This window comes from Geotrypetes seraphini, chromosome 1 (assembly GCF_902459505.1).
Source record: "Geotrypetes seraphini chromosome 1, aGeoSer1.1, whole genome shotgun sequence".
Lineage (NCBI taxonomy): Eukaryota > Metazoa > Chordata > Amphibia > Gymnophiona > Dermophiidae > Geotrypetes > Geotrypetes seraphini.
In genome coordinates, this window is record NC_047084.1 from 351,494,410 (window position 1) to 351,509,714 (window position 15,305).

Consider the following 15,305-nt stretch of genomic DNA (forward strand, 5'->3'; position numbering starts at 1 on the left):
TATATACTGTTGCTTGCTGAAGTTGCATCCAAGCATTTCTCTAATCTACTGAAGGGGTTTTCTTCTCATTATATGTCCATGGGGAAACTATAAGCAGTGTGCAACAAGATCAAACCTGATCACGTATGTGGGCATGAACTAGAAGTATTCTGGAGTGACTGCAGTCTTTTGAAAACAGCAGTGGGGAGACCTGAGTAAATTACTATTACTACTATTAATTATTTCTATAGTGCTACCAGATGTACGCAGCACTGCACAGAGTCACAAAGAATAAGAAAACAGTCCCTGCTCGAAAGAACTTACAATCTAAACAGGCAAGACAGACAAACAGGATGTCATGGATATAGTTAAGGGGAACAGTTAATCAGCGGGCTGGGTTGGAGGGCAGAGGAGTAGGGTTAAGGATTGAAAGCTATATCAAAAAGTGGGTTTTCAGTCTGCTTTTAAACAAGGGAAGGGGCTTGACAGACAAACTTGGGTAATTTATTCCAGGCATAGGGGGCAGCTAGATGAAAGGAACGAAGTCTGGAATTGGCAGTGGAGGAGAAGGATAACATTAAGGGTGACTTATCTGAGGAACGGAGTTCTCTGGGAGGTGTGTAAGGAGAGAAGCGAGGAGAGATATTGAGGGGCAGCAGAATGAACACATTTGTAGGTCCGCAATAAGATCTTGAACTGTATGCGATGGTAGATAGGGAGCCAGTGAAGTGACTTAAGGAGAGGGGTGACAGCGTAGCTGGTTCACCAGTGAGTAAATTAGGGTGGCACAGGCAGCATCATGTGGATATGAAAATATTTTGGGACATGATACAGTCCCTCTGTCTTTCTGTATTGGATTCATCTTCAGAATTTCATCTTCAGATGCCAGAAGTTTCTAGAACTATTTTGGAACTTTCCACACTGGAACAGCAAGACACAAAAATAGAGCTTATAGAGAGAAAATGATCAGTGATCTCTAAGAGATTTGTGGTTTATTAATTAAAGATAAAATGGCTTCTCATAGGAAGCTGGAATATAATAATAATAATAATAATTTTATTTCTTATATACCGCTGTACCGTGAAGTTCTAAGCGGTTTACAGTAGAAACAGAAGAAATGCAATAAGTAAGATTAATTAAGATGAAGAGAGAGTACTTAGAGTTCCCTGACTGTCCCAAAGGCTCACATTCTTGCTAAAGTACTTGAGAAAAATAAATTAGTTAGGTTATAAACATAGAGTAGAAGAAGGTAGGAAAACAGTTCATAAGAAAATTAATTTTGAATACATTATACATTATATATTGTTCAAGGCGGAATACAAATTATAGGAGATTTGGACATTACCAAAAGAATTGCGTAATAAAGATTATCTAGATAAATTACATAACAGTGATTCATGTACATTACATGGTGTGGTAGAGGATTCAATTATGAAAATTACATATCAGGGAATCAAGTGATAAGAGAATATAGTGGAGAATATCAGTATATACGGTTTACAGATTGGAAGTTGCCTAATAATGACATAAGAAGTTTATTGGATAGTGTGGAAAATGTTTATATAGGAATCAGAGTATGTATGATAGGAAAGGTTCTAAGAATTGATTAATGTGTTATTCTATAGAGGGAGAGCTTGTGCATAAAGGGAGGATATTAGTTGAGAATTTACAAAGGAGAAATACTTTGAGGTTCCTCAATTTTCCAAATTCTCTGTTGGTTTCTCCACTAGACATGGTCAGGAAATATATGCAAGAGATTTTAAATATGCCTTCTGAAGCTATTCCACCTATGGTACGAGCCCAATATATATATATATATATCTCAGACCAAAATGTTCCTTGTCCAGTTGAAACATTTGTTGTGAATTTAATTGAGTTTTTGGAGTCCTCGCTGGATGTTGTAACATCAAGACTATCATATAACAGATATGTAATTGTTCAACAAGTGGAAATTCTTTATGGGTTTGAGCAAACATGCTAGTAATTAACCATTGGGTCTTCAGAATACCAGCTGGGTTTACAGACTCAAGCTGACTGGACTCCTCATTAGTCCCATTGGTTTTTTTGTATGTGTATTTATAAATAATTAATAAATATTCCTTCATTTCATTTATTCATTTTCTACTTATTGAATTTAATTTGACCAGCTAGATATACATAATATTGCTGTATGTTGACCATGGTTCAGAAGAAACCAAGTATTTCATGGTGGTGTGCATTCTGTATTCATTATGTTGATTTATTGAGTGTTGAGCATGCATGTAACATTTTTGCTGCTGTTAACCTGTTAAGATTAGCTGCTACTGGACTTGTTCTGCATAAGTGTGATGGTATTTGATGTTTTTTCTGTGCACCTAGGGCTGACTTTTAACTGGGGAGCTTTACTTGGCTGGTCTGCAATTAAGGGCTCTTGTGACTGGTCTGTCTGCCTGCCCTTATATTTCTCCGGTGTGATGTGGACATTGATATATGACACAATCTACGCACACCAGGTAGCGTGAAATGAGCATGAACAGAACCGCTGATCATGTTGACACTGGTTGTCTGTGGAAGTAAACGGAAGCGTCCATTTCATCTGGCTTTATTAGTTTCCCCTACTAAAATAGAAAAAAAAAAATGAAAGAGGGGAGGAATGGAGAAAATTGGCAATAAGCTGCTGCTTAGGCCCTGCTCACTCTTTTAGAGCTAAGGCAGAAAGGCCCAGTTTTCTGATTCTTTCTGAGAGCTGTGGGTAGCTGGGAATATCAGAAACTGGAATGCTGCAGAACAAATAGTAGTTTGAAAAGTAAAACCAGAAATATATACATAAAATAAGTATTTGTGTATTATATTTACATATGTCTTGCTTTTTGATTAGATCTCAAAATGAGGTACAATAAACAATCCTTTTAGATTTCCACAATGAATATGCATTAGTTCTTTTTGCATACAATGGAGGCGGTGAATGCAGATAGATCTCATACATATTCATTGTAGAAATCCTGAAAAACAGACTGGGTTTGTGGCCGTTGACCACTGGGCTTGGAGACTCCTGCCCCAAAAAAGTAACAATTAAAAATCAAAAGATAGTGATAGAGGACCAATTGAGTAGGCCGGTTAATCTTTATCTGCCACCATTTACTGTGTTATCAAAGTACCCATTCAGTAGCAACGGTCAAATCTCCAAAATCAGAGCCTATCCTTTTGATGCTTATTAGCTTGCAGGGGCACAGTTTTATTTGCCTTCTCTTCCCTTACCCTTTCTTCCAGGACAAGAGTGATGATGCAATTGTCGGGGTGAAGTCAACTGCCCTACGGCTCAATGAGCAGACTAAACCATGGCTCAGTGGCTTCAGTGCTTCCATGCTATCGGGGCTGGTGATGACAGGACTGAACTGTGAGCAGACATTCCCCTACTACACTGCTGTAGCTATCATGGGAGTCCACCTATTTTATCAGGTTTGTTGCTTTCACACTTTCTTGTTAGACTATTCTTTATGAAAGTTACAAAGCAAAATTCCTTGTCTAGTGCTTCTTCACCTGCACACAGATACAGATGCATATGTACATGTGTTCACATGCATATATAGACACTATTCTGTTCTCATGTAGCTTGATGCCTTAGTCTCAATAGACATGCGGTATATTCTACAGAAAGCTAACCTTAGCACACCAACGTACACGCAGGAAGTCCTTATAATTTTCTGAAATATACTTTATTGAATAAATATAGTAGATGTACTCACAGTTGGTGGATTTTTGAATATTGTAGTCAGAGGTGAAGATTTGAAGAACAGGTTTGTGGCAGAGGTGAGAGAATAGTTAAACAGTAAGGTATATTCCAAGTTCCAGAGATGAAATGCTGATAGCTTCAGATGAAAAAGCTGGTCCTTTGTTTGCAGGGGATAGAGTCTCGTGTAGATGAGATGGAAGCAGAAGGGTCCTCAGTGAATACCCATTAGTCTAGGAGAGAGAAAAGAAGAAACCAATAGAGACAGAACTTGGTAACAGGTAGCAGAGAGAGGTCATACCAGGAAATAGCAGCAGTGAGACAAAGGATTCGAGCTTAGATGAGAGAAAAGGGGAGAAGGCCTTAGGAGAAAGACTACTAGAAGCAAAGCTTATACAGGTAAGCAGGAGTGGTTGCAGTATGTATGAGACATTTCATACAATACTTTGCACACACATTAACATTAAATACATCTTAGAGTTATATCATAAACTAGCATGAGGCTGCCAGAGGCAAAACATTCACCACCTGGTATTGGTGTATACCACTATTACTATTATTAATACTTAACATGATTGGCAGCATGCAAAGTCCATTCAAAGTCTATAAATAACTGGAATTTGAAGGTCGGATGGCTTCTGGCTTTTCTTGATGTCTCTGGTTGATAGATGACTTCTCTCTTGCAGTCTCATAGGTGCTGAAATGAGAGACTGAAAACATAGACAACATAAAGAAAAAGAGAGTCTCTGAGTCTTTTAATTTTCAAAGGTGGATGGAGGTCCATGGTGATCATACTTCGTCATGTGGCATAAGGAGCACAGTGTCAGTAACAGGTCTGCAGTACCCTGTTTTCACGGTTCTTACATCCACTTTCCAGATTTTCTCATCTTCGCTGGGAGCCATTCTGGTGACCAGCGCCAGAGTCCAATCTTGGTTATTTTTGAGTAAGACGAGGTTACCCTCTTGGATGTTGACTCTGCTAGTCTGCCACTTATTGCTGGTCTGTAGTATTGGGTGGCACTCTCTCTTTCATCAACTCCAGAACATGTTAGCAAGGCTTTCAACTTACCTCCATTGCTGTTTGCATAAGTCTGTTATGTTGAAGTCTCCAGGTGGGTTTGGAGGCACACCTGTCTTGCATCAGGAACATGGCAGGTGTTAAGATTAAGGGCAAGTCTAGTTCAGACAATATTGGGATCAGAGGTCTTGTGCTAATGATGGCAGACACTTCTTTCAAGAGTGTAGTGGTTTCTGAGAGCATAAGAGTCTAGGATTTGGAGAGTGATCCCAATCATATGCTCCAAAACTCCTCCCATATGTGAGGCATGAAGAGGGTTGAACACCCATGTGTATGATGGTTACTCAGGTACTGCATTTCTCCACAGAGACCCCTGATCTTCTCGGTTCATTTTCAGTTCCTTGCAAATGCTCACAAAGTTGGATCTGCAATCAGAGTGGATTGAGAGGAATCTTCAGAAGACATTTATGAAATTTGAAGTGTCCATCAACTCTATTTAACTTAGATGTTCACAGCCCACCACTTGCTGTTTTAGCTTCTCTGGTCTATCTCAACCCCACATAGGTGAATGGTGGTTCAACACTGAGTCTTTCAGGTTGTAGGTCTGACATCTTTTGAACTTGAACTGACATCTTTTGATCTTTGAACTTTTGAATTGTAGTTTGTGGCATTTGACACATTTGTGGATCAGTATAGCAATGCAATGCTTTGCTCTAATGATCCACACTCCTGCAGCTCTGACTTCTCCTTCGGTGAACTGTCAATCTTGGTGCTTGACTTGCTCGTGGTAATGGTGCACAAGCAGGATGATGATATGGTGTCAGCCGGTATAATCAAAAGGTTGTTTTCCATGTTGTCTATCTTGACATGGATGAGATGATCACCCACTCTCAGCAAGCCATCTTCATCACAGAAGGGATTCAGCTTCTGACTAGGGCTGTTTTTGGGAATGGTTTTCCTTTTGTTGATGTGCTGAAGCTCTGCAGTGTATGTTTCTTGCTGCACACAGTGCAAGATGATCTTCTCTATTTGGAAGAGGTCTTCAACTATCAAAAGCTTAGTGCAAAGGTGCCAGTGATGACAGATGCTGGCTCTCTTTTCTGGCTTCTACTGGAATGAGCTTGCGATGTGATTCTTCTGAGTGTAGTCCACCTTGAAAATCGTCTGTGATGGTGCGTCCTTAGGTCCCCATGGAGATTACAGTGGTGAAGACAGTTACTTATTTGCGGATCTCAACATCACCTTCTGAGTTCACCAACTTAAAAGACTTCACCATGTTTGAAAGATTTTGTGAGGAAATCTGGTCCTATCAACCAGATTGCTGGGATGGCTCTCTTGGGGTGAATTACTGGGTTCTGGTTAGCCGACACATAGTGCCATTGGTCGGATTGAGTGGATTTACTGATGCGTTTTATTCAGTTCTTCACATATACATAAAATCTTCTACTTTGGTTGTATATGAATCCCAGCACTACCCTGCTGTCTGTGTAAAACTTGATTGAGTCCAGTTGGATATCCATCTCGTTTACAATCGTTTCTGCCACTTTTACTGCCAAAATTGCTCCACAGAGTTCTAGGCATAGTGTGATTAGGCTATGGTGGTAATTTAGCCTTGCCAAAGATGAATCCCACATGGGCATTGCTGCAGGCATCTATCATCTTCAAGTAGGCTACTTCAGCTATAGCCTTTTCAGAGGCATCAGAAAAGACAGTTCTACTTGTGGCAAGTGTTCGTGAGTAACACAGAGGCAAAGGTACATTGGACCTGGAGTTGTTCAAGTGCCTTTAGGGCGTTTCTCCATGCTTCTTCACTGGTGGTAATGGCAGAGAGCTCACAAAGTCAGGATCTTCCTTGGATGGTGACTGGTGCCACAAACCCTAATGGGTCTTATAGGCTGTTCACTGTAGGTGGGTACAGTAGGTTTTGGAGGAGTTTTGGAGAGATCACCATACATCTTAAGGGGATTATGGTGAGATGTTTATCTGGCACCCTTTATGTGAAGTTCACAGCAGAGCCCTCTAAGGTGCACCACTGCTTTATTGGGATGCCTGTTTGGCCAGTCCATTACAGTGCTGGCCTCTCCCACATCTAAATGGTCTAGATTTGGACATTTCTAATTTGGATGTTTCTGTGGTTGAAAATGGTGAATAGAGTTAGACATCCTGGTGGCCTAGATGCCCAAGTAGGGGATTTAAAAAAAAAAAAATTATTTGGATGTCCCATTCAAAAATGGCCATTTCTCCGTCTTCGACTTTGGATGTTTTGCAAGAAACGTACAAAGGCAGACTCAAATGTTCTACAAGAATAGCCCTCCACGTTCCTATGTTTTACCTTCTTTAGGTGGGTCACTAAACATCTTAAGCATTTCTCCTGTCCCAAATAAAGTTTGATTCTGCTTCTCTTTTTTTTTTTTAATATATTTTTTATTAACAGAATTTTCAATAAACATACGAACACCCCCCCCATAAGCAATAGACAGGAAATCAGCAAAGAAGTACAAAGCAGTGCCTGCCCACCCAACCACCCTCCATAGCCAACCCTACACCTCCCACCCACCCAATTACACTAAACAGCAAAAATATTCCAGCATCCAGAGCTCCAACAAAGTCATGGGTTCAACAAATGGCTCCGAGCCTTAGGAGTCAAGATGAGCCAAAAAGGCTCCCAAATATTACAAAACAAGCATCCTGGTGTAGTATCCAATGACGTCAAAAAGAGTCGTTCCATGGAGGCTTGCTGTATCATGAGGGTACGCCAATGGGACAAAGTTGGTGGATCCTTTGTTATCCAACAATGTAAAATGTTTTTTTCCCCCCCAATAAAATAGCTTGTTCCAAAAAACCTTCAGGGCTGAACGGGAAATAGACTCCGACGTAAATATCAGTTCAGGACAAAAAGTATACGTATAATGCCACATAGCAGAGAGATGTTGATTAATCTGAGTCCAAAAGGCTTGCACCAAGGGACAGGACCAGAATTGATGCCCCAAAGTAGCCATAGGTTGATGACACTTAAGACATTGGTCAGTACTACACATCTTGGTTCAGTAGAGATATGCCCGAGATCTGTAAAGACACAGTAAAAATTTGTAGTTCATTTCAATTAAAGTCACCTGTGGCATAATGTGTGAAGAATGTTGGATGCTTTTCTTGATTATGGGACCAGTGACCATACAATTTAGATCCCCAGTCCACTTGTCCATATAGAAACCATACGGAAGGTCTCCCAGCTGCTCTTGTAGAAACCTTTGATGAAACCTTAATGGTATTTGAGTCTGGGCAGACAAACATAACGCCTCCGAGATAGACTCCCTTCTTTTGTCAGTGAGACCCTCCCGAGGTATAGACCACACATAAGAAGACATCTGGCTGTCCAATGTAAATCAGACTGTAAGGCATCAAACATATCCAAAGAGCCAGTAGACGTTACAACCTGGAAAATGTATTGTGTATGAGTGGTTCGCTACACCAAAGGGGGGAACTGCGATGTTCCCAGTGGAAAATCTCTATTGTCCAAAAACGGCAAGAATGGCGTTGCTGTATGAGGAATCCATTAGGATTTGCATAAGCTCCTCCACACACGATGCAGAGGCTTGAACAAAAGATCTGCTGTAGGTGGGGGGTTGCATCGGGAGGTGCTTAGTATGTAACAAATAGCTGAAGTGATATAGTGTACAAAGGGCAAGTTCAGATGTTGTTGCTGAAAAATGATGCGTGTCCCTAAACCAGTCCTTTAAGTGTCTCATTCTGCTTCTCTTTAAGAATCTTACCCTTTGATCAAAACTTACTAGCCATTCCATCACTGAGCCATATCAATACTAGGAGAAATACTATCTTTTCAGTGGTTGCTCCCACCCTTTGGAACTCAGCCCCGAACTCGTTAAGAGAGACATCAACCCTTGAGAAATTCAAGTATTCTCTTAAGACGTTCCTTTTTAAAGATACTTTCCAAGTTTAACTGTCCTTATAAGGATTTTAAAACCTTTCTTGGTCCATTTCTTTTGGACTTACATGTTATTACCCCACCCTCTTGTTTTTTTCCCCCGGTATCTTCTCTTTCTTTAAAATTACATTGTAGTTCTCCCTATTCCTTTTTGTATCGGTTTGTTCAGTCTTTTTATAATTTGTCTTGGTGCTCTGTTTGTTGTCTTCTTATGTTAATTGTTTTTGGGGTTTTTTTTTTTCCTATATACTATTTGTATTACCCTAATTTTAATTGTACAACCACCTTGAAATACATGATAAGGTCGTATATCAAATTTTTAATAAACTTAAAACGTAATAGTTCATCCTGATTTTTAGTTGAAATCTTTTTTTATTAATGATCAATTTAAAATACAAAGGCAGCCAATCATTGTAACACAAACAACTGTAGTTCAAAGAGCATAATTCCTCTGAACAGCCAGTGTGCTGCATAATAGGCGCATTAAAATATCAAAACACTGATTATAAATCAATTAAGAATCCAAACACCCCCCACGTTTCTTATACTCGGGGCTCCTTTTATCAAGCCGCGTTAGCGGGGTTAGTGCGCGTGACTTTTAATCACGCGCTAACCCCCGCGCTGGCCAAAAAACTATCGCCTGCTCAAGGCAGGCATTAGCGGCTAGTGCGGCCGGTGGTTTAACGCGTGCTATTACGTGCGTTAAACCGCTAGCGCAGCTTGATTAAAGGAGCCCTCAGTCTAGTTCATCCTGATTTCTATTTTCATTCCAAAGCAGCATCAGCTTAAAATCCCCTTCTCTAGTTTGTGGAACCCGGTATTATTATTCAGAAAAATTCTTTCTTTGCTTCCAGAGATACGCTTCTCTTTTCAGCAAATCAAGTCTTTATGTTTAACTTCATGTTCACTGTGGGCTAGATGCACTAAAGAACATAAGAATTGCCAACTCCAGATCAGACCTTAGGTCTATCAAGTCCGGCGATCTGCACACGCGGAGGCCCCGCCAGGTGTACCCTGGCATAGATTTAGTCCCCATACCACTCTATGCTTCTCACAGGGAGATGTGCATCTAGATTACCCTTAAATCCTAGAACGGTGGATTCCGCAATTACCTCCTCTGGGAGAGCATTCCAGGTGTCCACCACTCGCTGCGTGAAGCAGAACCTCCTGATATTTGTCATGGTGTGGGTCTGCTCCAACCCGATTTTTGGCCAATTCAAAAAGAGCTAGTCATGCACTAAAATGTTTGCATACAAATGATTTACGTTGAGGTTCGTTGTAATCCCCGATTCTGCTGTCCGCTTGATCGCTGTGAGAGCGACTCTCACACATGTGAAGAGCCGGCAGGGGAAGCCCCGAAAGCAGTCTCCTGCTACTCAGCTATTTGGGGCAGGAAACCATTTTTTTTTTTTTTTTTTTTTTAAAGGGCACAGATGCTGTTCATGTTACACATATAGCTCCAATACTTAATGGTACAGATCAAAATTTTATCCAGAACATTAATAATTAGCAATCAAAGTCCAGAACTGGATATAAGAGTTCTATCTTATTTGGCCTCAGACCCACCACTCCACCGCTTAACCAGAACTTTTAGCAGGGAGAATTACATGGCTCTTCATCATCAGCCAATATCCTATGTTTTAAATTCTCTATTGTAATTATAGCAATTTTAGTTAGTTTAATAATTTATAGTAGCAGCTCAAGGATTTTTTTTAAACTTCAAAACTTTAGACATTCAAAAGCATTCAATAGTTGTATTCAAAAATTATTTAAACTTAGATTTAGTAGGTACAGCCTGGGAGAAAGTGACCCGACATGTTTCGCATGCACAATATCTGCCCCATTAAAGAAAAAAGAAAATCCCCCCCCCATGACAGCCCTCCCCGACGACCCCAAATGAACACAACAAACAGTGCTTCTCAGCCCAGTCCTGGGGGCTCACCCATTTAGCCTGGTTTTCAGGATATCTACAATGTATATACATGAGAGAGATTTGTATGCACTGCCTCTATTTCACTGATGTATTAAAATAGCCCAATGTTTATGACACTGTTCTTCAACCGCCGGTTCGCAAAAAAATCTTGCCAGTCCGCAAAGGATTCGGGTCCCCGCTGCAACGAAAGGTGCCGGTGTCAACTGACTTGCAACTTCCTGTTGCCGTCGCTGTGCCGGGACTCCTGCCTTCGCCGGGACTCCTGCCGCGTATGCTTCCTGCCTTGCCTCCGCACCTCCAGACCAGCAGCGGCAGCTCTGTGTGCTTTTAACCGGCACAGAGCTGCCCCTAAGCAGTAGTTTAGCCGCAGTTTCATGAGGCAGCCTCGGGGCCTTTGCTAGGCCGGCCCGCTTCGATGATGCGATGTGGGTCAGCCTAGCAAAGGCCCCGAGGCTGCCTCATGAAACCACGGCTAAACTACTGCTTAGGGGCAGCTCTGTGCCGAAGTTAAAAGCACACAGAGCTGCCGCTAGCCTAAAGACTCTTGGGTCTGCTGAAGGAGGGCTGTCCAGGAGGTCTCCCTCTCACCTTTGCGGGTCCCTTTTTTCTGGCTTTCTACGTCAAGTAAGTTCCACTGTTCCTTGCAAGCGGTTCTGCTCGGCCAAAGCTTCCCCTCTGACATGAGCCACCCTTAGGGGAAAGAAAGTGACCCGCAAAGGTGAGGGGAAGGGGGGGGGCAGATGATGGAAGTGGGGGGGGGGGGGAGAGAGAGAAGGAGGCAGATGATGGAAGTGAGGAGAGTAGAGAGAGAAGGGGACAGATGATGGAAGTGAGAAAAAGGGAGAGAGAGCAGAAGGCAGATGGATGTCAGTTGAGAGGGGAGAGCAGATGCTGAATGGAAGTGGGGAAAGAACACATACTGGATGGAAGGAGGAGATAAATAAAGGGGGAAGAAAATAGAGTTAGTAAGATAATGGAGGGGTGAGGGAAAGGGGTGACAAGCTGTGGGTAGACACAGTGAAAAGAGGGAAACAGGACTAAATAGTAAGAAAGAATTTAATTTAGATGGAGGCAGAAAATAGAGAAGGAAGACCAGAGAAGAAAAGGAAAGAGAAGAGAGAGGAGAGAACGATATCAGATCTGAGTGGAGGAAATGAGAAGAGAGAGATGCTAAAAACCACAGGGGGGAGGGAAGGAGAGAGATGCCAGACCATGAGGGGAACAGAAGGAAGATGATGGATGCCAGACCAAATTGGGGGGGGGGGCAGGAGGAGAGATGGCAGGGAAAAACAGACAGTGAATGGAACTATTTGAGGCTTGTGCGGATGGGATCAGATGGTTTGTGGGACCGAGCTCGCGGGGACGGGGCGGCGATGGTTTTTTAGAAAAATTTCAGTCTTAGTAGTTTGCCGGTCCACAAAATAATTATTTTATTTCCGCCGGTCCATAGGTGTAAAAAGGTTGAAGAACACTGGTTTATGATGTTGTCTATCTAATGTACACCATCAATCCACAACGGCATATAATAAACTTCAAAGTGCCTAATTTCTAAGTGATCTTTTTTTCAGATAATACTTTTCTAAGTACCTCTATGGTCTTCAGTTCCAGCCAGCCACCAGCCAAATTATTTGAAGGCTTGTTTCTCTTTCTGGCTTTTATTCATCATCAGACCTTAGTTTTTTTTTAAGTGCTTGTGCTCTATATTCTATGTTTTGTGCAAATCAATAAACTTTTCTTATACAACTTTAAAACTTTTGTACTTAGCTTTAGCTATTTCTTCATTCTTTTTTTAAACTTTGGGAAGGACCTTAAGGTTCAACCAGTTTCGCTCAAAGGCTTTTTCAAGAAAGGGTCCCCTGCAAATAAGAGGCAAGAGTTGGTAAATGCATCAGTTTCATTGTTCTAAAACTTTAAACTAATCCCTCAATATCTTAGCAGTTCTAGTTTTAGAAGTAAAATTACCCCTTTTGTTTTGCTCCATAGCATCCTGACGTGTTTTTCTATGTAAAGATGGCCGTGGCATTTTTTTGTTCTGTTTAAATCAGGTGACTCATTAACTACCTCACTGATGACATCAATTCAGTGGGAGGATCCTAAACTAGTGTCATCCATTCTATTTCTAAATTTAATCCTCCTGGATGCACCATATTCAGAGTGTATATCCAGCGTTGTTCTTTGAAATTTAATCTGTTCTCAATGTAACCACCCTCCCACCATTCTTTTATACAATCTATGACCCTCCATCTTAAATCATCTATAGTGTGAGCTTTTTCCATCCAGTGCTGGACTAGAGGCCATAGTCAGTAGTGCACAAAAACTATTGAGGGCCATATGTGGAATCCTCTCAACAGAGACATCAAGATTAAAGCTCTTATGCTAACTACATGCAAATCTCATAATGTAGTTTATGCCATCACATGCCCATGCGGGCTCATATATGTGGGGAGAAGTAGTAGACCAGTACACATTAGACTAAATGAACACAAGTCACGTATAGCTACAAAGAGCATTCAGGCACCTCTAGTCCAGTACTGGATGGAAAAAGCTCACATCATAGATCAGGGGTCCCCAATACATCGATCGCGATTGACCGGTAGATCGGGAAGGCAACGTGAGTCGATCGCGGAGCCAATCCCGGGTTCCGTGAAAGCCTGGTGTTGCCGTCCCGATCTACCGGGCCGATCAGCCTTCCTCTCCCCGACGTCAAAAATGCCGCCAGCGGACATCCGGGCAGCTTTTTCAATTTTACAGTTTAGTCTAGTTTTTGTCATTTTGGGGGTGGCAGCGGCAGCAGCCTGAAAAAGAAATCATCCTGGCTGGGGTCAGTGTCATGCTCCGGAGCTTCTACCTCTTCCAGCAGCCTTCCTATCTGGCCCTCTCCCTTCTACCTGCATCCGGCCACACCCCCTGCTCCGCGGCTCTATTTGGCAACTCGTCAGCAGCAGCAATCGACACAAGCATTTGACATCGGGGCCTACCCTCTGCGAGTCCCGCTTAATTTATTTCAACTTCCTTTTTCCACAAAGGCGGGACTCGTAGAGGGAAGGCCTCGAAGTCAGCACCTGTCTTGATCACCGCTGCTGACTAGTTGCTGAAGAGAGCCGCGGAGCAGGGGGTGTTGCCGGGTGCAGATAGAAGGGAGAGGGCCAGATGCAGGACTCATGGGTGAGGGAGGAGAAAGACAAAGAGAGAGGGGAGGGAAACAAAAGGAAATATGTCATACCGGGCTGGGCCGGAGTGGAGGGAGGGTGGAAAGATTCTGGCTATAGGGTGCAGTAACAAAGGAAAAGTGGGGAAAGCTGAAAATGGAGATAGTGACACAAAGAAGAGAAAGGGTAAGCAGGACCTACTTAATAAGGATAGAGATATAGAGGGGACATGCTGAAAGCAGGGGTGGACACAGAGAGGGAGCAATGCTGAAGGGAGGTAGTGCTGAAAAAGAGGAGTGGAAATAGAGACACTGAAGTAATGCTGAAAAAGGAGAGGGAGATAAAGACATTGAAAGGGCAAATGGTGAACATGGGGTAAAGACAAGGACAGAGACAAATGAAGATTCTGAAAAACTGATGAAATAGGGATATATGTGAGATGGACACAAAGAAGGGTGATGCTGGAAAAGAGGTGGAATGGTAATTCTGTCAGACACAGAAGGGAAATGCTGGATCAAGGAAAGATGGGGCTCAGGCTGGATGGAATGGGGAGAAATGCCTGGCTGGCTCGGAACTTCCTCTCCTATGTCAGAATTGACGTTGGGGAGCAGAATGCTGGTCAACGCGACGCTTCTGCAGGGAGAGCTTGGGGTGGCGGTGGCTTAGGAGCCTGTTCCCCAATGGCAGTGGCAAACCTAGTGGCTTGGGGGAGGGCAGGGAGAAAGAAAGAAAGGGGGCAGGCAAGGAGACAGAAAGAAGGGGGAACAGGGACACAGAAAAAAAGGGGGCATGGAGAGATAGAGAGAAAGAAAGAGAGATAGGGAGACAGAAAGAAAGAAAAAGTTGGGGGAGAGAATGAGGTCTGGAGGAGAGGAAGCATACAAGAGGCTGAAAGAAGGGAAGAAATATTGGATGCACAGTCAGAAGAAGAAAGTGCAACCTGAGACTCATGAAATCACCAGACAACAAAGGTAGGAAAAATGATTTTATTTTCAATTTAGTGATCAAAATGTGTCGTTTTGAGAATTTATATCTGGTCTATAGTTTGTACTATGGCTCCCTTTTACTAAACTGCAATAGCGGTTTTTAGAGCATGGAGCCTATGAGCGTCAAGAGCAGCGTGGGGCATTCAGTGCAGCTCCCTGCGCTAAAAACTGCTATCACAGTTTAGTAAAAATGGAGGGGGGGTATATTTGTCTATTTTTGTATGGTTGTTACTGAGGTGACATTGCATAGAGCCTTGACCTCTTTGAAAAAAAACCCGGAATATGAATGATAATTAACATTTTCTTTGCCTTTCAGTGTGCTTTGTGTTTTCTTTATTTTATTTTATTTTATTGTTGGTAGATCATTTTGACTTGGTCATTTTAAAAGTAGCTCACAAGCCCAAAAAGTGTGGGCACCCCTGCCATAGATGATTTAAGATGGAGGGTCATAGATTGTATAAAAGAAGGGTGGGAGGGTGGTTACATTGAGAACAGATTAAATTTCAAAGAACAACGCTGGATATACACTCTGAATACGGTGCATCCAGGAGGATTAAATTTAGAAATAGAATGGATGACGCTAGTTTA

General features: G+C 42.2%; 1 protein-coding gene across 6 annotated transcripts in view; it reads left to right on the forward strand.

Annotated features, from left to right (window-relative positions):
• COQ2 (coenzyme Q2, polyprenyltransferase) overlaps nucleotides 1-15,305 on the forward strand; it is a 45,046-nt gene that overhangs the window by 26,799 nt on the left and 2,942 nt on the right. For all 6 annotated transcript variants that reach the window (XM_033963898.1, XM_033963876.1, XM_033963909.1 and 3 more), the window contains exons 6-7: nucleotides 2,338-2,471; nucleotides 3,229-3,417. In XM_033963898.1, coding sequence (XP_033819789.1) covers nucleotides 2,338-2,471; nucleotides 3,229-3,417 — 323 coding nt within the window. The remainder of the gene's footprint in view (nucleotides 1-2,337; nucleotides 2,472-3,228; nucleotides 3,418-15,305) is intronic.